The sequence below is a fragment of the Protomyctophum bolini genome, assembly GCF_963924005.1.
Source record: "Protomyctophum bolini genome assembly, chromosome: 16".
Lineage (NCBI taxonomy): Eukaryota > Metazoa > Chordata > Actinopteri > Myctophiformes > Myctophidae > Protomyctophum > Protomyctophum bolini.
Genome location: NC_137877.1, coordinates 14,546,310 through 14,567,664, shown reverse-complemented (window position 1 = coordinate 14,567,664; position 21,355 = coordinate 14,546,310). Strand labels below are relative to the sequence as shown.

The window sequence follows — 21,355 nt, the reverse complement described above, 5'->3', positions numbered from 1 at the left end:
GCACGCCCATATGCGTACACACACACACATGTCTCACACACACACACACACACGCTCCTGAGTTTACAGACTTGCCTGATCCTGACTCATCCGCTTGTCAACATGTCTCACACACACACACACACACACACACACACACACACACACAGTCAGTGTGTGTCACATCTTGAAAAAGCAGATTAGTCAACATCAGGTTTGTCAAATGATCAATGATGTGTGTGTGTGTGTGTGTGTGTGTGTGTGTGTGTGTGTGTGGGGGGGGGGGTTCTTGCAGCAGCACTCAAAACTTAAATATAGCCTACTTAAACTTACAAATCACACCCGTGTGAAGTGAGGGCCGCTCTTGTCGTCGTATCACCCAATACAAAAATGAATATACTTCTTCATGAATTAATAATTTGTCAAATTATGTAATTATGTAAGATGACAACTGAATGTATAAGGCCCGAGCTGAATTTAAACAGTTGCACTGTGTTTAGAAAAGCCGATTTGCCGATTCGTCCACATATGACGTAAATTCCTTTCATTGTCAATGGCAAATGTGACACGAGTTAAGGACAAAAAGCTGTCAAAACCAAACACTGTGACTGAACGCCTCCATGATGACCACACTGTGACTGAACGCGTTCATGATGACCACGCACGGTCGGAAACTGTGTAGCTTCCCCCTGCCGCACCTGAGTGCCTCACCATGACAACCAACTCTGACTCTGACTGATTGACATGGTGTCATCATGTACGAAGGGCATATTAAAAATGCATTGAAATAAAACAAAATAAACAAAAAAAAGCATTTTGGCTCCAACACTATTTCATTAATTAAATGCATGGGCATACACGGAGGCCTTCCTCAATGTGTTAAGAGGCAGTTATAGGAGGTCTGGGGTGGGTAACACGATGACTTGTCATTCCCACAACACTGCAGTGCAGACACCAAGCTGCTGCCGTGGGCTTGAGATGGACCTAAACCGGTTCTTCCTCTAGCTAGCCTACAGTATATGTCACATCATGTGGCGGCTTGCATGGCTAATCCTGGATCCATACATGAACCCGTTTCCACTGGTTATAAGGACTGACAGTCTAAACAAATTTCACTACTTCTTAAACTTTAGTTTTCTAATTCATGGAATTTCTTAGATTTCTTAGAATGATTGATTGATTTATGTATTTATTACTTTAATTGAATTAGATTTTTAATTTATGAAATGTTTTAGATTATTGGGGGGAATGTTTATTTTTTTATAATAATATTAATTAAAAGCACCCATTTTTATGGGTCACTTTGTTCACGACACACATGGGTGTTACACACACACACACACACACACACACACACACACACACACACACACACACACACACACACACACACACACACGGTGACATCTATGGTGACATCAAATATCCCCATAGTACAGTTACAGTATATACCTTCAGGTATATCCACTACAATGAAGCTAAATTTATGTTGCCATTTCACGATCAACACTGCCTCCCTGTGGCCAACATATGAAATGTAATCAACAAGTGAAAAAGATATAATGAAGCATAATTCGCTTGCCCACCCCAGTCACACAAACCAGGCAATGTCTGCAGGAATGCAAATTTAATTCCTAATTTGATTTCTGTCATCCACTCTGAAGAGCCAAGCAAAACATTAGCGAAGCAGTACAAACAAATGAATCATTCATACAGTTTGTAGATAGAATGAGTAGGACACACACCACAACAGTGAAGTGACAATTCATTGAATTCAAAATGTTTACGTCATGATGACATGACACAAATTGTGATGTGCATTGTAGCTTGCTTCTGAACTAATGAATGATGCCTCTTTTTTATCAAATCAGATTCGGGGATGACATCAGAGTGGTGCCAAGAGAAGCCTTGGTGACCTGGAGCCCCCACCCCTCCAATGTATATTTTTTATGATATATTTGGTTACATTACAGGTTGGCCTATATTATACTCTCAGAGTTACAGAGCTGTAAGGGTCCATTTGGTTCCATGTGTGTCACATTATCATAGTTACAGGTTGAAAACCACTGAGCTAAATAAGCTAACACCTGAAAACACTCACTCACCTGCGTTTGATAGACTGGAGACTTCCGTTTCCACAGCTTACTGTAGAAGCTTTCTGTTGTTTTTCATCAGCCATGGTAAAAAAACACTGACTATTCTATAGTCTAATCGATGTCCATGTTGTCTACAATATGTTACATGACGAGTTATTTATGAAAACGAACGGCTTGTTGTTGTAACAAACAAACACTATAGCCGCGGTGTTGTGTGTTGGCGTTTTTTTTTTTTTACCAAAAGCTGGCGTGGTGCGTCCTGATGACTTAAATACATGCACGTGCGTATGGATGGTAAAACAACTCCCCCTGCTGGACAACATTTTCATCACCTCAGGCAGAATGAAAAATCTGGCGAGGGGACACCAGACAGTATCCGATTCCAACACGCACCTATACACTCGCACGCACGCACACACACGCACACTTTATGTATTCATTGATTGATTCATTAATTTCATGCCAGTGTCTGGCTGCCTTGAAGTGTATGATTCAGCTTCATGGTGTCACATTGTTTTAAAACAAACACTTTCCTGTGTGATAGGGGTTGTAATATTCATATATAATAATATTCATTATAAATTGCATTTCCATATTATTTTACTTTGCTCATTAGTCATTTCTCATCATGTTTCCCTGGCCTTATTATTGTTATTAAATATATAGCATATTCTTCCATTCCGTCTCCCTTTGAGAACAGTGAGAAAGCACTGCGTTTTTTTTTTTTTAATATATATTTTTTATCCCACGATTTTGTAACCCATTTTTCACCCCTGTGTCAATCAACTAATGTGATCCTGGGCTCTACACACCCTCCGCCAACCTGGGGAGAGCAACGGACTTGAACTCATGCTTCCTTCATGCTTGAGTGTCCAAGTTGCTCCTTTACACCTGACAGGGGGGAGTTTCCCTGGTTGGACGTCGTAGCGCGTGGAAGGAACACGTTATTCCAACCAGTTCCTTTCCCCTCCATCAGGCGCCCCGGCTGGCCAGGGGGAGGCTGCACTCTTTCAATCAGCCAAGCTTTTGTCATACAAATCCACCCTAGAGATGTTATTATGAGATACTTTCTGTCAAGACATTCTGTGCAGGTGATTCTTTTTCTAAGTGTTGGAGTTTGGAAGCGCTCGTCAAAGTCACTGAACGGCCCTGCATGGAACCCGTTTAGAATGTGCACATAATGCAGGAGGCAGCAGCGCGACCCGTTCATAAAAAGGAGTGCTTCCAAACTCCAACACTCCACACCTGCACAGAATTTGGTGACAGAAAGTAGCCCCATAACATGTGGATGTTTGAGTGGTGCAACCACTCCAAGGAACAGCAATGTCCGTCCTGACCTATGTGACTATGTTTAGAGTACCAGTAGGGGCAAAAGTGGCGCTGTTGTGCCAGAAACAGAGAGAGATAGTGTTGCACTGTTGCCTGCTAGTGAGAGAGAGAGAGAGAGAGAGAGAGAGAGAGAGGCAGGGGGAGAGAGGAGCAGATTGAAAGAGGATAATTCAACCTTGGCCTAGAGCTGCAATGTTGGAGAGTTTAACGTTGTTTAATACAAGCAGATCACAAACGCAAACTGGTGCATAATTTACTGCAGTGCATATAGATATATTTTGCCAAAATGCCAGTGGGTTCAGTCGCGCCTTTGCCAAAATGCCAGTGGGTTCAGTCGCGCCTCTGAACCCACGGAGTTTCCGCCTCTGCTGTAATGGTAATCACAAATCCAAGAACTGTAAAGCATTGATGACGTCCATTTATTGGAAACACCCAAGTTGAGCTCTTCTATGATTAAAGCGCCAAACGGAAAGATAAGGAGGGACTTGGAAGCAAAAGGAATGCCCATAGATAGAAGATGTACCCATCATAGGGATGGATGCAGTGGAATTAGGAGTCCTAATTGGCGGAGACCAATATTGGAAAATGGTCACAGGAAAAATGGAGAGACTGAATGAAGGCTATTTGGATGGCTGGTGCAAGGAGAAGTCACCACGCTAGATATGAGTCACTGAAGTTGTGGACATTGAAGTGATGCACATCGGCTTCGGAGAGGAACAGGCACTGTCAGATCAGTTACGCAACTTTTGCGTGCATATCCACGGAATATTCCCAAGGAAGAAATGCCACTTGACAGTTTTCAAATCAGCCTCATGGTGGCGCTACAACAGGCCAAGTTGCGTCTCACACACACTTTCTATAATGGTATTAAAAAATACCATTATAGAATCAAAAGTGGTCAACAAATGATACTAATAATACTAAAAATGTGTTAAATATTGTCCAAATTGCGAAATAATAGCAGATCTACAAGCCCACCGCAATATAGGGTTTGATGAGGTCAGATCAACATATGGAATGTCAGAACAGGTCAGTTCCATATGGAGATCTAAGGGTGGCAGCAGGGGAAGTGACTTGAGTGTACATGGTTTGATGAGGTCTGGCCATATGCCTTGCCGAGCCATGAGGCCCATAGGGCAGAGAAAGATGGAAAATAGCAAGAGAAAGGAAGACAAAGAAATGCAGGAGTCATTCAGCATGTATAAATGTCTACTACCATGGCATAAATTTAAAAAAAGAAATAAGAAGAAAGATTATGGAATAATTTACTGGCAAAGAACATGAGGCAATTTGGGTTTGATTTGATGTGTGTGTGTGTGTGTGTGTGTGTGTGTGTGTGTGTGTGTGTGTGTGTGTGTGTGTGTGTGTGTGTGTTCACTTTAAACACTGGTGAGCATTATGTTTATCCATGCTTCTGGTCAGACCAAACACTATGCTTCTGGGAAATGTCTAGTGTCTACACTATGTTTGATATAAAACATAACCACATTAAACCCTGCCCATCCGCCTTGGGCAAATTTAGATAAATAGTGAAAATAGCGGATCTACAAGCTCACAAAGCGCTGCATCATGATGCATTGTGAGCATGTAGTAGAATAAGTAGATGGTCAATTTTCACTGTTTGTTGTACGACAAAGTAGAGAGCTTAAGAGGTCAAGAAAATTGCCCATATTTCCTTTCAATTCAAACCCTGGATTATTTCTGGATGTTGTCAAGACAGAGGCTTGATCGGGGGAATGCTGTCTTTGATAGCAATTTTTAGCCATGGCATCCTCATAGTGTCACTTTCACAAAAATCTGTATGTTTGAAGGAATCTCCTCTCAGTATTCCCTTCTGCAGTTACTATTTCTATTTGTCTCTTTTATTTGCGAGGATTTGTGTTTGAATCTATATCTATAAATGCATCATGTAATCCACTTAACTCAAGAACCGTTCGCCCCACCTACTCCAAATTCGACACACACGTTTCACACCACCACAGGAAGTGCAGTGCCTGGCCTAGTCGGTCGGACCCAGACTCGGGACAGGGCACCTGCCTCTGGACAGGGCCCAAATTAGCCAATTGACCACACCTGATCATCTCCATAGATGGAGCTGGCCTGTCCTGGCTTCACAATGATGTTTTGACATCTGCATGGACTCCATATTTGGCCATGCCTAACTACATATATGGGCATAAAAGGGACACGGACATAATAACTGGGTGGGGCATGCACCGCCAACTTGCATCGTTCCAAGTAGGCCAGTGCCTAACGGGCACCGCTATAGTTGTCTCAATAATGCATTCTGTTTGCTGTTAGTCGAACAGATTACAGAACAAAACCCATGTTGTTATCATATTCCTCAGTCAGACCTCATCCTTGACCTCCATAGCAGGCAAAGCAGCAGCAGCAGCAGTTTCAGCTGCAGCTGTTGTGGCGGGGACTGTAGGGAGGCTGCTGCAGGTGGTGGTAGTTACATCAGTAGTAGCCTCCTCTAGCTCTTCCTCTAGGGCGGGGGTCCTGGAGGGCTGGTGAATCCCCTCCGCCTCAGTCTCAGCTGCGCTCTCACCTGGCACTGAACCACTACCCTCTGCAGGTGATGGCTCTGTCAGCTGGGGTGGTCCCAGAGGGTTTGCACCACCTTCCGCCCCACCTTGCTCCTGGATGCTTGCAGTCCCTTCCTCCCCAGCTTGCCCCTCTATCAGGAGGTTTGCAGTACCTTCCGCCCCACCTTGCCCCTCCTTCAGGAGGTTTTCAGCCCCTTCCTCCTCCCCACATTGCTCCCGGAGGAGGGTGAGCTGCTTGTTGAGGTCGTTTCTCTCTTGCTGAAGGGCCCTGCACAGCTTCTCTAGGCGCTCCTGCTTCTCATGTTGGGCCTTGAATTGGACATCGTGCAACATTCTCTCTTCCGTCATCTGCAGCAGAGCCTGGTTATTGCTTTGCCATTTGCCCCTCCACTGCGTATTCTCCTTCTCCAGCTTCCTTGTCTTCTTGGTCATCTTCTCCATCTCTTGTCTGTAGGTGGTGAAGGCCTCGTTGCTTTTGACCAGAGTGCTCTTGAACTCCTCAAACTTGGCCATGCATTGGGCCAGCTGTTGCTTGAGATGTGTCTCCTGCTCCTTGGACCCTGTGGCGTCTTTCAGTAGATAGTCCTTCTCTTTCTGATGCTTCTCCTCTATTGCCGTCATCATCTCGGCCATTTTCTCCAACTTGCTTGTCATCAGCTGTTGCTGCAGGTCCTTGTGCTTGAACACCTGGTCCATGTGCTCCTCTCTGAGTTCATACTGCTCAATGAGCTTCTTTAGCTTCTCGGACAGCTCCAGGTTCTCCTGACGCAGCATGGTATTCTGCGAGCTGTACTGCGCCATCTGCACCTCAATTTCACTCTTTGTCACCTGGAGGCGCCGCATGTCCTCTTCACGCTGTTGGTCGTATTTCCTCGACCACAGAGCGTAATCATCCCTCAGCGTCTTGTTTTGTTTATTTAGTTCCCTGCATAAGCTCTCCATCTTGCTGCGGCCCAGGATGGCATTGCCGTGTTCCCGTTGCAGCTGAGCCTTCTCCTTGACAATCTGGGACTGCTTCTTCTGCAAGGCCTTCAGCTGTTTCTGCACACAGCGATTCTCTTCCAGCTGGTCTGCGTACATTCTCCTTAGGGCAGCCAGTTTCTCTTCTGGAGTGGCTAGGGTGTTCAGGGACTGCATCAATAGAACCACCTCCTTTGTGAAGGCCTTGTCGTCTCCTGTCTTGGTATCTACTACAGGGTCCAACTCTGGCTCTCTGAGGTCGCTGGGACAGTCCTCATCCCTGCCAGGTGCCTCTACCCTTACTTCCTTGGAGCACCCATGGCTAAAGTTGGGTGGTGACTCGCTACCTCCACTATCTCCTCTTGTTTCAACAGCATCAATCCCACTCACACCTGTTTCCTCCATCGGTACTGGTAAAAACCTGATCTCAAGCTTAACTATTCATGTGATGAACTCTTTCTCTTTTATAGTGACAGTGACATCACTGTTAGTGCTGACATCACATAGACATATCATCATACCCAGAGTGGTGTAGAGTATAAGTGGTGTCATTGAGGGAGTTTGAGATACATTGCTTTCGGTTCTTCTGCACACACAGTCACATACCAGTCGCATTAAACAAAGATGAGCGGAGCAGCTGTGAAGAAGGGTTCTTCGCGACCACCTGGTGTGGTAGGATGGATCACATATGCTTGCCAATTCGCAGCAGACAGAAATGATTATAGAAGGAACCTACTGGTCAACTTGGGTTTATTTGCAGTTGGTGTTTGGGTTGGAAATCGGTGTCAAGAAATCTTGACTCCACAGCTTGTGGCATAAAACAACCAAGACAACAGCACAAGCAATTCACCTACTGGCAATGACCTCATTGATGGTGACGAAAGCTTCAGCGACATGAAAGGCGTGCTGTGGATAACATACATTTCTGCTGTATTCCTTCAGCATTCCAAGTTCTGCACGAAGACACTTCGTGCATTGTGGACGGCTGGAACCTTTGACTTAAACAGAGATTTCAGCAGCAAACTGTCTTTAGTGATCTTAATGTTTGCCAATCTGTGGTCACATTGCCCTCTGTCTGTCTGTGATTCCAACGTTTTCTCTGGAATTGTTATACAGTGTTGAAAGTGTTTACTGCATCACTCAAACGTGACGAATGAAAAGGGGGTTTATTATTAGGCTAAGCTAAGCTTATTATCTAAGCTTCGTCACTCATGTGCAATCAACCAAATGACTCAGCCAGAACCACAACGATCCGGTCGGAGTGCAAAGGGCATAAGTGACACTTTCAGAATTTTACAGGACATCTTTACATTGATTGTAATTATTTACCGTAATTAAAACAACATAAAAACACATAATTTAAAAGAACATTCATTGTAGCCTTATCCGTACATGTATTAAGCATATTGTTTTTATTGAAATAAGTACAAACATAAAGCTGTCCTGTAAAATTCGGAACATTTGACTTGCGCCCTTTGCGTTGTATAGGTATGCAGTCATCCTGAACCGCCATGCCAACCGACATGCCCATATATGGGCATACCAACATATGGGAACTCCGGTGCACCTTTTCATGCAAACTATCAAGCAGTGCTAAGTAAATATGAATCAAGGTTAGTACGGATAGTAAGGATGACATCAGAGATCTCCATATATGGACATAAAACAGACACAGCTCTGCATACACCAGTAAGACGCGGGAAGCGAACACAGCTCGTACATATTTAAGTTAAGTTATTTTTAAGTTAAGTTTTTAACTCAGCCATAACCATATAAGGAGTCCCCAAAGCAGCTCCATATATGGGCACAAGTTGGACCACGCCATCACACTCATGTCACCATGACTCAGCCATAACCATATAAGGAGTCCCCAAAGCAGCTCCATATATGGGCACAAAAGTGTGACACACGGACACACAGACAGACAGACATGATCTGCTAGGTCTCATAGTAAGTGCTCACTGCGTTCGCAACAATACAGGACTGATATCAGTGGGATTGGCAGTGCGACCTGCCGAGGAGTTCCCAATGCAGCTAATGCCCAAATATGGAGTGTGGCCACTCAACACCGACTGACCTACTGTACCAAAACTAAACATCCAACCTAACCTAAACCAAAATCTCCCACCCAAAACTAAAATAACAAACTCAACATATTATTATACAGAGCAAAAACAATAGTGGTAAAAAAAATACAGCAAGACGAGGACAAAATACTTACAAGCGAGCTGCTGTGTCACATTGTTTGTCTCTCCCCCAACACACACAACTCATCCAACCCCTGACTTATGCTACAGATGCACCGAATTCTGAAGGTTGTGTTTGTACTTTTATATTTCTATATGGTCTCTGTTGTGCCTGGGAGCCAATGGGAACACCATAAGTATACAGCATTTATGATAACATTTGTGGCAAGAAATAAGCAGTGCAGTTAACTTCATATTTGATCAGCACTGCTTGATAGTTTGCATGAAAAGGTGCACCGGAGTTCCCACGTGCAGCACAAACAACATTTCTTTAGTGTGATAGTGACCAGAGATTTACAATCCCCCAATGTTGTGGTGGGTGGACCCTATTTGCATGAAGTTGAATTCAACCAACTTAATGCAAATTTCAGATATGACTGTTCGAAAACCTGGCCTTGAATACCTTTATTGAAGAGAATGAAGACCTTGCGTCAGATGCTCTCCATAGGAAATGAAATGGATTTGTGTGTCTGTAGGAAGACGTTTAGCATGGGATTTGGTTTTGGTAGTACTGGAGCATGTCATACGTTCTGCTCCTGTTACTGAGGAAGCAGTTCTGGATGACTTTGATGATGAAGGCGGCGGCCTCCTTTTCACTCATGCTTGGGTTGAATCGCTGCTTGAGCAACTTGACGGTCTGTCCTCTGAAGCAGGGGAGACCAATATCCAGCATGAGGGTGACAAGGGAGACCACTGCGTCCATATAGGGCCTGACAGCCAGGTATCCCTTCACACACATCTCCGTGAACCATTTGAAGGGTCTGGCCTCCATCTTTCCACCCATGATCATCACCATCTCATCGGTCAGCTTGATGTCTGGCTCCCAGCCCAGGTTACCGCCGGGAGAACTCTCAAAGATGAAGCCAAAATCAATGTGAAGGAGGTGGCCCTCGCTGTCCAACATGATGTTGCCATTGTGTCTGTCTTTGATCTGCAAAAGGAAGAGAAGCAGACTGTAGGCGGCCATGCTGCGGATGAAGTTGTACTGCGCCTTCTGGAATTCCTGCGTGGACTCGTCACCATACTGGTTCCTGAAGTACTCATACATACCGACGTCCGTCTGCCGGCCCAGCTGGTCACGAGACTTGCAGTCTGGGATGACCTCAATCACGCCACACCCTGGCGCAGTGGCCACCACTCTGTAGGGGTGGACATACAGGTCCAGACCCACCAACTGGAAGATGTTCTTAAACAGGCCAATGATCTGGAGAGCCAGCATGTCCTGCCTGCAGTCGTCTCCCACTTTAAAAATTGCTGCTTGCCAGAATATTCTCTTGGCCTCCTCTTCACTCTTAGCCTCGTCCAGGGAATCTGAGCGACGCTGCAGAACATGTTTTTCCAGTTCAAGAATGCCACATCTCTTCACTCTGAATCTGGCCAGGTATGGGGCTTTAGCAGCACTCTGCATTGGTGTGCAAGACTTGTAGTCTATATCCAGGATTACGGCCTCTGGGTTAGTGGGGAGGTAACAACCGGGTTGGACCTTGATCTGGGACATGGCCTCCAGACACGCTCTCTTCCTCTCCTCCCCCTTAGGTAAAGGCTTCATGATGGCAGACACATTGATGATCTTGTTGAAGAAGTCAAACTCTCTCTGGTAGAAGTCTTTGGCTGGAACAGACATGGAGCCAGTGATCTCCTCCACCATGTGCTCCAACAGCTCACCTATATCCGGGTCTTTCTTGAGATGTCCTTCCTCATCCAGTCGGTAGATGTTGGTCTTCATGTTCCAGATGAATTGGTGGGCCAGTAGCTGGTATGTCTGAGCCGCCCACAAAATGTACTTTCTCACATAACCCATCTTGTCATATCGAAGTGCTTGTACAATCTGAGGAATGTAAAATAGTATGGCATCTGGTGGGAAGGAACGGAGTACTTTGACCCCATACTGGGCAGTCAGGGGGTGGTGGGGGTACATGGAGGAGAAATAGGAGAGTGCGGTGGGGGGGTCGGTGGGGGCCCAGCACAGGATGTGACCCAGCTCCGGAGAGTCAGCATCAATGGTTTGCCACGTTGCCAAGAACTTGACGGCCGCTGGGATGTCACATACGGCAGCTGGGTCCATACGCACTAGACGAGTCACCTCTGATACGATGGCTTCTGTGTTCTTGAACCTGGCAGGTAGCTGCAGGGCTAGATAGGGAGCTATGCTCCAGGCCAGGTTCACGTTATCCTTCCACTGTTTCTCAGTTAGGTTGAGGGATCTGTACCTGCAGTTAGTGATGCTGGTCTCCACTGACTGCTCTGTGGAGATTGTCAGCTCCGGAGTGGACAGGGGGTTGTACCACGTTGTCAGCCGCTCAATCTCACTGACCAGCAGTGCTAGCAGTAGAGTTCTACGTTTAGTGTAGTACTTGGGCATCTGAGGGCCTTTTACGTTTTTCTTACTTGTTCCAGACTTCTTGGATGTGGTGGACATGCTAGAGGACAGGGGGTAAGTATTGATCCATCCCTGAGCCGCCTGCTGCCTCTGACCCACAGCCACATCCAGATTACTGCGACTGTCAGTCACTGTGACCACAGACAGGCTGTCCTGAGGGTCTGGGGTTACCAGCTGGTTGGCAGCCAGATATTTCCTGTCCGACATCAGGCTGGCATAGAAATTGATCATTATGCTGATATCTTCTCTCAACCTTTTCTCGTTCTGCGTGGGAAACTTAGGAGCCACACTGAAGTAATCAAAGGCTGTGGAATAAATCTTCTCCCTCAGCACATTGCGTATGGTGGCATTTGTCATGGCATCGGAGTGCAGGAGCATAAGGCCCAGGGTGAGCAGTCTGTATCTCGGCCCTATGGCACCAACGTGTTTGTTGAGACTGCTGTTGGCTCCTCCGACATTGTGCGACAATGACCTCAGGAGTATTGTGGTGAATATTTCCACCTGGTCAGCACTGCAGTACTTGGCTATCTCAAATCTCTGCACCAGGAACTCTATCCAGAGGAAGTGAGGCATGATGTCGGGGGGGCAGGCCATGGGCTGGCTGTCCTCTGAGGCGGCCAGAGGGTCTGCTTCTACCGTAGTCTCTGAGAACAATCCCATCTTCTGTTCCACTGTATTCTGCCAAGCACCTGCCATTTCACGCATGAACGGGACTTCAACTCCCTTGTTTGCGGCCAGTAGCCAATCCCAGCAGGCGATGGCGGTCTCCATACCGTGTTCTGTAAACATCTTCAGAGGAGACCAGCACAGGTGATGCAAGAGGTGAGGATCACAGTCTTTGGTACTAATCATCAGAGCAGTCATCTTGAACATGGCTTGAGTGAAGGATTCCGGGTCTTTTCTCTCCAGAGCATCGGTCGTCAGACAGACCATCAGCTTGGTCAGGTCTGACCGACTGTGGGTCTGCTTGGAGAACTGGATCATACCTGCCACTTCTCCAGTGTAGTGGTTCCGTAGGTTGAGGGAAGCCACAAAGTTTGAGTAGTCCTTATTCACACAGGCTGGCCTCGCAGTCATCTGGATGGTCTGAGGAAAAGAAGCGCCTAGTGTGGTACTCTGTCTGTTGCTGCCAGCAAAGTGCAGTGTACTCTCTGTAGCCATCGCCAGGCCTGTGTGCTCAGACAGTCCTGAAGCCCAGTTCTGATGCCTGCTCAAGTATTCCTGCAGGTGGGACTTGGTGATAGAGGGTGCCCATTTCATGGCCTCTTTCAGGATCTGACCATAGTGGGCGTTAAAGTCCTTCACTATGCTCTCTCTGGCCTCATACGTATCTGGGACGGTGATTGTGTAGGCGGTATCTGGAATGGCGTAGTAGGGCGGGTCCTTGTGGAGGTCAGCGCTGAGTGACAGAGAGAGTGTCTGCAAGATGTCCAGCATGGACTTCAACACACGACCGCTCCACAGCAGATTCGGGAAAGTCTCGACCAAACCAGCCAAGTATTTGTCTGCAACTCTACGGATCCGTTTGTCGGTGTGGTTAAAGTTGACCAATAGAAACTGTGCATGACATTCCAGCTCATCCTCGTGCTCTTTGGTCTTGGGCTTCTCAGCCATCATTTGAAGGAAGACATCAAATATCCTATCCCCAACAGAAATAACACACTGCAACATGCCAGACTTGTCTTTTTGAATGGCTTTGTCTTCAAAGTATCTGAACATGACCTGGAACCTTTCGGGGTCATTGGAATGCAGCATTCTCATGTATTCCAATCTGTAGACTGACAGCAGGTATGTGGACATGGCAAAGTCCAGTTTATTGATGAGCGCATAGTCCTCTGGCGACGGATGCAGGAGGTTGATGATGGTGGATCGCAGCTCACTCAGCTCTGCTGGGGTGACTGTGTCATTCTTCAGGGCTGAGTTGTACTGCAGCTCTGAGCGGAGAGGCTTTCCATTGGGGAAGGTGAGGAGGGGAGACTTGGTAGCGATCTCACATACTCCCTCATACCACTCCTCTGGCCACAGACCACTTCCCTCTACTCCAAACCCCATGACCACAGAGTACAACCAGAAGTCACGGAACAGCTTCTGGAGACGGGGCTTGGCCTCCTTGATTGGTGGAAGGCGTCTGGTCAGCACGGCAAAGACTGGGATGAGGACACCTAGGTTGCCAGCGCTATTTGATGCCTTAAGGGCAGGCCCTTTGTCTGAGGCCCTCTCGCTGGCCCTCTTTCCTTCCAGGCCCAGCTGAACAAACAACTTCAGTAGGTCAACCATCAGATTGTCCACCAGTGGTTCCCCCTGCAGGTTGGCTGCAATATTGGCCAGTGCATTTATCACAGCCAGGGAGCAGTGCCTGTATCCATGGTCTCTACAGTCTTTAGTGGCCGAGTAAACCGCTGAGCTGGCCTTCACACTGATCTGCTGGAACAGGTTCCACACCTCCTGGTAGATGTATTGGTTTCCGGTGATGACCATGGAACCCAGCTGGTCTACGATCAGTGCATCCAGTGATGAAGGAGGCTGGCAGAACCTCTCCTGGAGGATCTGCAAGATGGATTCCATGACCTTGGGCGTGTCCCTCAGAGCCACGGCGATGTGACCCAGCACTCTGATGGTGTGATCTGGGATCAGATGGGCATCCTTTTCACTCTCCTGTGAGATGTAGAGACAGTTGGACAGGCTGTCCAGGAAGGCCTCCACTATCACTGGAACCAGAGTCAAACCGGCCTTGAGACATCTGCAGATGTTGTCAATAGAGATATCTCTGAGTTGCTCATACATAGAGGGTTGATTCTTCCTGTTGGACAGGGTGTTGCAGGTTGGCTGGCAGTGCTTGGTGGTGGCATTGATCCTGATTTCATTGCTTGCGCGGTACTGGCTGTGGTATTTGTAGAGCTCTATCAGAACAGGGGAGGGAACCACCAGGAAATCCCTGAGAGAGGTGGTGGCAGAGCGGGCCAAGCCTGGAAATCTCTCACACAGATGGCCAAGACCTTGTAGGTAACAGATGAACAGGGGCATGTGTGCTACGATTACTTTACTGGAGGATTTAGACTGCAGTGTGTCTGACAGCTTGGTACACAACTCATTTGCTCCTTGCTCATCATTGATAGCCCACACCATGAGGTCCACACAGGCAGCACTGGCTTGGAAACAGAGCTCGAAGGGGCTAGGTTCCCCTGGCCCTGTGTCGGGGAGGACACACTGCATCTCAGAATGGCTGCTGCTGAACTGCTCCAGGACAAAGTTGTGCACTTCTAGCACAAATTCCGGCTGCAAGTCTTTCGAGTAGTATAGTGTGTCTCTCAGCATTTTGAACATACAGACATAGAGAGGGTCACTAAAGTTGCTGTAATATAACCTGATTTCAGCATTGGCCTCCGTGACATACAACAGGGTAGCATTCAGAGTCTTTAAAAAGGAGTCATTAACAAAATTCTTCACCATGCTGAGAAGCTGTCTCAGCAGGTCAACTGGCAGCTCCATCTTGCCTTCCCCTCCTCCCACGAAGAGAGGAGACATGGAGAAGCTGGTGCTGACTATGGAGAAGTAGTAGTCGGGATCCACCTCACCGCTGGCAGGCAAGTAGGCTCCTTCAAAGCAGTGTGGACCTGGAGCTGTAGGAGAGCAGGGGGAGTGGCCCCTGGCTTCAGAACTGGCCGGTGAGGAGGCATCCGAGTTGGTTCCAGTGTGTGTATGTGGACTGTCTCTCTGGCACACTACGAGCAGTGAGGACGGCGTGATGGAGTGGAAGTCATGGAAGGACCATACGGTCTCCTCTGTAAAACATTGTGTCTGAGGCGAATTCCTGGGAAACAGCTGGGACAGCAGAGCCTTGTCCGTGTTGCTATAGCGACCAAACGCCCTCGTCATCCCCAGTAGGCAGGGAACAATGTACTTGCAGAGGTACACTTTATCGGCTTCGGGCGTCTGGCACATCTTCTGCATCTCCTGCATAGTTTTCATGACGGTGTCTAATACCTGTTGTCTGGAGTCCGGGTCCCTCTGAGCCACGTCTGACAACAGGGTCACTAAACAGAAGCTGAAGTTTTCCGCAACGGGGAGAGAATCTCTCAAGTTCTTTCTGGAGTTTTCTTCGATCCACTGGATCCGCCATAGCCCTCTTAACAGGCTGAGGAAGTAAGACACGAGAGTGTCTTTGTTCTGTAAGTCAGACTCCACTAGAAACACGGCTAGTGCTATGACGGCATCTCTGCGACGTACGTCCAAGGTGAACACACCCTGAACTTCCAAAGGGCACATGCATCGTAGCTTTTGGACCTTTTCCAAAGGCACGGGACGTTGGGCAGCCAAAGAGCGGGCTAATGAAAGAACCGTATTAAAATAAAAGTCTCTCATTGCAGAGATGACCTACCATTGCAGAGATGTGTACCCCGACATGAAACTCGGATACAAATGGATACAATTAAGTACCCAGATTTGTGCATTGAAGCATGACGTGGGTTACGCTTTTCATTCCATCACTGTGAGGTCAGAACTAATAACCATATATGGCTTTGTCTGACATGAGCAAATCATCAAGAGGGATGTATTTAAACTTCAAGCTATGTCCAACGTTTTGTTTACCGCCTGCAACAGAATCACAAAAACTGTTTTGCAGTCCACATAAAGGCCATAAACAGAGACCAGGGATTGTCAACTGGTTCCATAGCACGTCAACATGAATTAACGCTATATACTGTACAGTATATTATATTGTATTTATGAATTAATTTATCTATTTTGTTCATTCTTTTTTCTCTCCCTCTTACAGGCAGTGGGGTTAAAAGTGTGTGAGGGGAGACATGTTTATGTGATAATGTTACAATGGCATATAAGTGTGATCAGAAATTAGTTGGAACTTGTCACGCTACTGTGAGTTAAGTACCGTAACTCCTTTCGGTACATTGTGTGACCAGATCATTTACATTTGACAGGTCTTCCAGTATATATATTTTATCATCCACAAATGTAGTTTCTGGTTTCTATAGATGATATTTTGATTTGATATAAGATCTGGATATATCAGTGGTTTTCAACACTATTCATATCAAGGCCCATTATTCATCCGCCATTTGAGCCACGGACAACCATGTGATGAGATTTAGCATCGCAGACCCAAAACTTACAAATATTTTGAATATTTGTCCACAATTCCATACTGTGTTGATGTTGGTACCATAGCAGGGACAACAGGTGAACGTTAATCAAAATAAAAATCTTCTACATTCTCTCTAAATGTGTAGACTTCTTTTTACGCTCTAGTTAAAGGGCCACTTCACCCCTTTTGCAAACAGGTCTTATTTTAATGATGTTTGGGAGACAAGAAACACTTTCCTGGGGTTTCTATGTGTGTAATATGTGTTTTTAGATATTTTAGTATTTCAAAGTGTCCATGATGTCATGGACACTGGGCTCACTTCCTTCCTGGACTACAATTCCCATAATAATTTGGTGCACTGCTCCTCCTTGTGGATAGGGGAGGGCTGTCTTACTGAGACATGTAGTCCAGGAAGTAAGTTAGCCCAGTGTCTATGACATCATGGACACTTTGAAATACTAAAATATAAGCGCTCCTGTGAGTGGTGAGAACTGGATCCCATAAAGGCAGATGACTACATCTACTGCTGCCCCCTAATCTGTTTACTTTCTAATTAGTTGAGGGGCACTAGCCCATCCAATGCACAGCTTTGTGTTTGTACCACGGAATGTGATGATAAGAGCGCCCCTCACTTGGGTGGGATTGTACTCTTGTTCAAGGCTTGTTCAAGACTTTTATTTATTCAAGGTCTGAAAGTATTAGGACAAAATTTTAAAAATACAAACTAAATGTTCACACAGGAGAAAAGTAAAAAGGGATCTCAGACACAAAGTGGCCAGATTTTGACAGATCTATAATGCCTTTAACAAATATAAAACATTAGGCTTGTGAAAAAAATAGGTTAGGAATTTGGTCCCTCAGCTGCCCACTCTCAAGCTCAGGCTAGTCAAAAGCTTTTTTATTTTGTTGAGATTCTGAATTCCTAACCACGCCCCTCCCCATCCCCATCCTCACATAAATCATGCGACAATGATTAGTCCAGGGCTGAGCACGGTAGACGTTTTGACTAATTTGAAAATACCAAGACATTATTTTGTGATGAAGTAAACATCATCTCTCTGATAGCTATGCATTTCATTATTTCTCAAAACCATATTATTGTATTTGATGGCCTTTCTGCCCTGGCATTTGGCCTTTGTGTACACAAAAACATTACGACACCATGAAAGGCTTGGTGGCCTTCCAGGCCTTGACCCTAAAGTGATGAAATGCTACCCTGTCGGTACACCTCCTGGCAGTGTGCATACAAAGTTTGGCGCTAATCAGCGAGATTGACACAGACATAGACATATAGAGTGTCTCATATCGGCTAGCACCTCTTGAACAGCCATGCCGCAAAACGTATATCTAATAACATGAGCAGTCCAAATAGAATGACAGAAATGCCTCCTTTATTGCTTGTGCTGCCCCTTAGGGCCCCCTGCAGCACTAACCCAGTGCGGCGTGGTCAATGTGGGCGGCTGCTCGACTCGGATGCCCGAGTGCCGTTTCCATTGTGGCGCATGCTGAAGCCACCGTTTAGAATGTCCTGGATGTGCTGCACTATCAAGTTGATAGCCACGAGGTTATCTACTCCTCGCGGAATGATCACATCCGCGTACTTCTTTGTGGGTAAACAGAACTCCTCGAAGGACGGTTTAACTAAGTTTAGATATTGTGTCAGCACATGCGACAGGTCCCTGCCTCGATCGCTGATGTCCCTTAGAACTCTGCGCGCGAGCCGTGTGTCCGCGTCCGTGTCCACGAAGAGCTTCATTTGAAAGAGGTCGCGGATTTCCTGCGAGTAGAATGTCAAGATTCCTTCAAACAGCACCACGTCGGCTGGGTACACCGTCACAGACTCCTCTTTCCTGGAATTGGTGACAAAGTCGTAGACGGGTATCTGGGTGGCCTCTCCCTGCATTAACTGCCTGAGCGTCTTTGTGATCAGCTCACTGTCAAAGGCATCCGGGTGATCAAAGTTGAACTGGCCCCTCAGTGCCTGGGCCATCTCGTCCGGGGTGAGCTCCCTGTAGAAACTGTCCTGCCTGATGATGGCCACCTGCCGCTGCCGGTGGTCGATTTGGTTCTGTCCCAGCAGCTCAATGATCTTGTCGCACACGGACGACTTGCCACTGGCGGTGCCTCCGGACACACCGATGAGGAAAGGTTGGCGAACACCACTGCAGTCATGGTCACTGTCCACGCCCATACCTGCTATGTGACGCCTGGTCTCTTTTGGAAAGCTTTAGAATATACTTCAAAGGCTTATTACAGCTATGGCCCAAACACCAGCTATGTTGAAGTTTAAGTATCCATTCTGTCCACTGAGGCATGATGTAAGTTACACCTCTTGGCCAATCACGCGAGAGGATATAACAATATATGGCTTGCCCGTATATGGCTTTGGCCGAATATCTTTGGGAGAGCCCACATGATACTATAATCCATACCCGTTCTGAGATATCACACACCCAATGAAATATGCTCCCAGACATGATCAGACGAGCCCTGGCTGTGTCCCAGATGTGATGTAGGCCGATCACAGAGGCAAGCGCCGGAAATATTAGGTACGGTATATTAGTTATTCAAAGAGTTTAAAGTGATTTGGTTTTCACTGCTCTGGAACGCATAGCCTTCAGTCTTTGCTTCTGGGGGTACCTCCTCTCCCGAGAAATATGTCTTGATAAGGTTAATAGAAGCTTTGTAGACCTTCTCGTTCTCATGGGACTGCAGGGCCTCGATCGTGTTCATTCCACCACATTCTTCAATCATCAGGCAAAGCTTGTCCGATTCACCACATTTCTCTCCTGATAGGAGGATATTGGTGATTGCTTCCAAGATGAAGAAGACCATTGTGCTGTCCCTGGTGGAGAGCAGATTAAGGAGAGGCTCCAGCACGTTTGCCTGAACCAGGTACATCACCTGTTCAACGGTGCCCTTGTGGGTGATGTTGCTAATGGCCCATACGGCCTCTCTCTGGGTCTCGTGGTTACCCTGTTTGAGAACATCGATCAGGCACGGGACTAGACCCGCGTTGATGATCTCCTGAATCTGGGTGTCCGTTCCCGTCGCGATGTTGGACAGCGTGCACGATGCTCCCTTCTTGATGTTCAGCTTGTAGTGGCGGAGCAGGCGGGGCAACGCGGCCAGCACTCCGGCGTCCAGCACCGCCTGAGTCTGCTCGTGTGTACCGCGCACCATGTTGCCGATGGCGCGCAGCGAGGGAGTCACGACGGACAGCTCTTCGGAAGCGAGCAGCTGCACGAGGCGAGGGACAAGGCCGGTCTGAAGCACCTCCTGGATGCGATATTTTCCGCCGTCCGTCAAGTAGGACACGGCCAAGCAGACGTAGGCCAGGACTTCCTTGTCGTCGTGGCGCAGGAGGCGAACGATTGTGGGCAGGATCTGCCGTACCGCCGTCGCGGACGGGTAGGGGTTCTTGTGGAGGCAGAGGTTTGACAGCATCCATGCAACATTCCTCATGTAGCCAGTAGTGAACGCAGACAGGTCAGGAACCGCCAGCAGATTAAGCAGCGGCTCCACGGCTCCGTGATTGATGACTGTGTCCCTGAGAGCCGATCCATCACCGGCGATGTTTCCAAGAGCCCAGACGACCTGCTCGCTGACATGAGGGTAGGGGGAGCCGACCAGGTTAATTAAAGCAGGAATGGCTCCCCCCTCCACGACAGCGGCCGTCTGCTCCGGCGTCCCAGAGGCGATGTTGGTCAGAGCCCAGGCGGCCTCAAACTGCATGGGAGCCGAGTTCAGACCTAGGAGAGCAACAAACCTGGGGATCAGGCCAGCTCCGATGATGTGGTCAATGGGAGGAGAACTCTCACGTGACAGCAGCTTCCTCGCAGCTTGGGCAGCTCGGAGTCGTTTGTCAAAGCTGCTGCTGTTTATTCCAGTAAAGATCTCTTGAAGGGGTGAAGTTTCCTCCTCTGGGAGAGTTGACACATTTCTTCTTTTCAAGATCTGGTCATCTTTCTTAGTTTTGCGAAGTTGAGCAACGTCGTCAACTCTGCAGCGCCTAAGCTCGTGGGGGTCTTTGCCCTTGTTCTTGAACCTAGCAAGACGTGATGCTACCTCAGACATTACCAACGCGTGTTCGTCAAGGGGAAAAAGAAAGTTTCATAATGAAGTTCTTTGTCCCCAGGGTTTCTGGTGTCTGTGCACAAACCTTAAATTGTAGATACGTCATTGTGATGAAACTTGGCCAATCCACGTCACGAAGCCATGGGTTGGGTTAGTCAATCAGGGAACCCCATGCCCCTATCTCCACTACTGTATATGTACTGTAGATCTCAGAATTCTCCCCAGGTCATTGGCTGAAACACAGGAACCCATATATGGAGAGATAAAACAGTAATTAAATCCAAGATCCTTGATCAGTGGTTTTCAACCCTTTTCATATCAAGGCCCATTACTTGCGCAAGCAGAGCACGCACATATTGTGGTCGTGCTGGTACAAATGTGCGTATGCTCGCAGGTATATATACTGTGGTGATGGTGACGTAATCCAGATATGTATCAATAACATACATGTATACATACAGACATTACCTTTAATTCACCTGATACTGAAACATATCCTAATTACGTATCATCAGTATACTATATATACCATGTATACTGCATAATTGCTGCTATATTATAGCATACGCGTAAAAAAGCCAGCCGACCACAGTATAGTACTTTCAAGTTACAACTGTATACAACTTAATGTATAC

General features: G+C 47.0%; 4 protein-coding genes across 4 annotated transcripts; all 4 read right to left on the bottom strand.

Moving 5' to 3' along the window:
• Positions 1 to 5,752: 5,752 nt before the first annotated feature.
• On the bottom strand, positions 5,753 to 7,318 carry LOC308330839 (alpha-taxilin-like; the record flags this gene model as incomplete). The annotated part of the gene is made up of 1 exon (XM_080785914.1): positions 5,753 to 7,318. One exon carries the CDS (start codon positions 7,316 to 7,318, stop codon positions 5,753 to 5,755), a length of 1,566 nt encoding a protein of 521 aa, XP_080642040.1.
• Positions 7,319 to 9,643: 2,325 nt separating this feature from the next.
• On the bottom strand, positions 9,644 to 15,805 carry LOC308330837 (phosphatidylinositol 4-kinase alpha-like; the record flags this gene model as incomplete). The annotated part of the gene is made up of 1 exon (XM_080785912.1): positions 9,644 to 15,805. One exon carries the CDS (start codon positions 15,803 to 15,805, stop codon positions 9,644 to 9,646), a length of 6,162 nt encoding a protein of 2,053 aa, XP_080642038.1.
• Positions 15,806 to 18,090: 2,285 nt separating this feature from the next.
• LOC308330836 (uridine-cytidine kinase 2-A-like) lies at positions 18,091 to 18,834 on the bottom strand (the record flags this gene model as incomplete). Its single annotated transcript, XM_080785911.1, has 1 exon — positions 18,091 to 18,834. The coding sequence occupies one exon, from the start codon at positions 18,832 to 18,834 to the stop codon at positions 18,091 to 18,093; it is 744 nt and encodes a 247-aa protein (XP_080642037.1).
• Positions 18,835 to 19,202: 368 nt separating this feature from the next.
• On the bottom strand, positions 19,203 to 20,720 carry LOC308330835 (importin subunit alpha-1-like; the record flags this gene model as incomplete). The annotated part of the gene is made up of 1 exon (XM_080785910.1): positions 19,203 to 20,720. The coding sequence occupies one exon, from the start codon at positions 20,718 to 20,720 to the stop codon at positions 19,203 to 19,205; it is 1,518 nt and encodes a 505-aa protein (XP_080642036.1).
• Between the last annotated feature and the right edge of the window lie 635 nt (positions 20,721 to 21,355).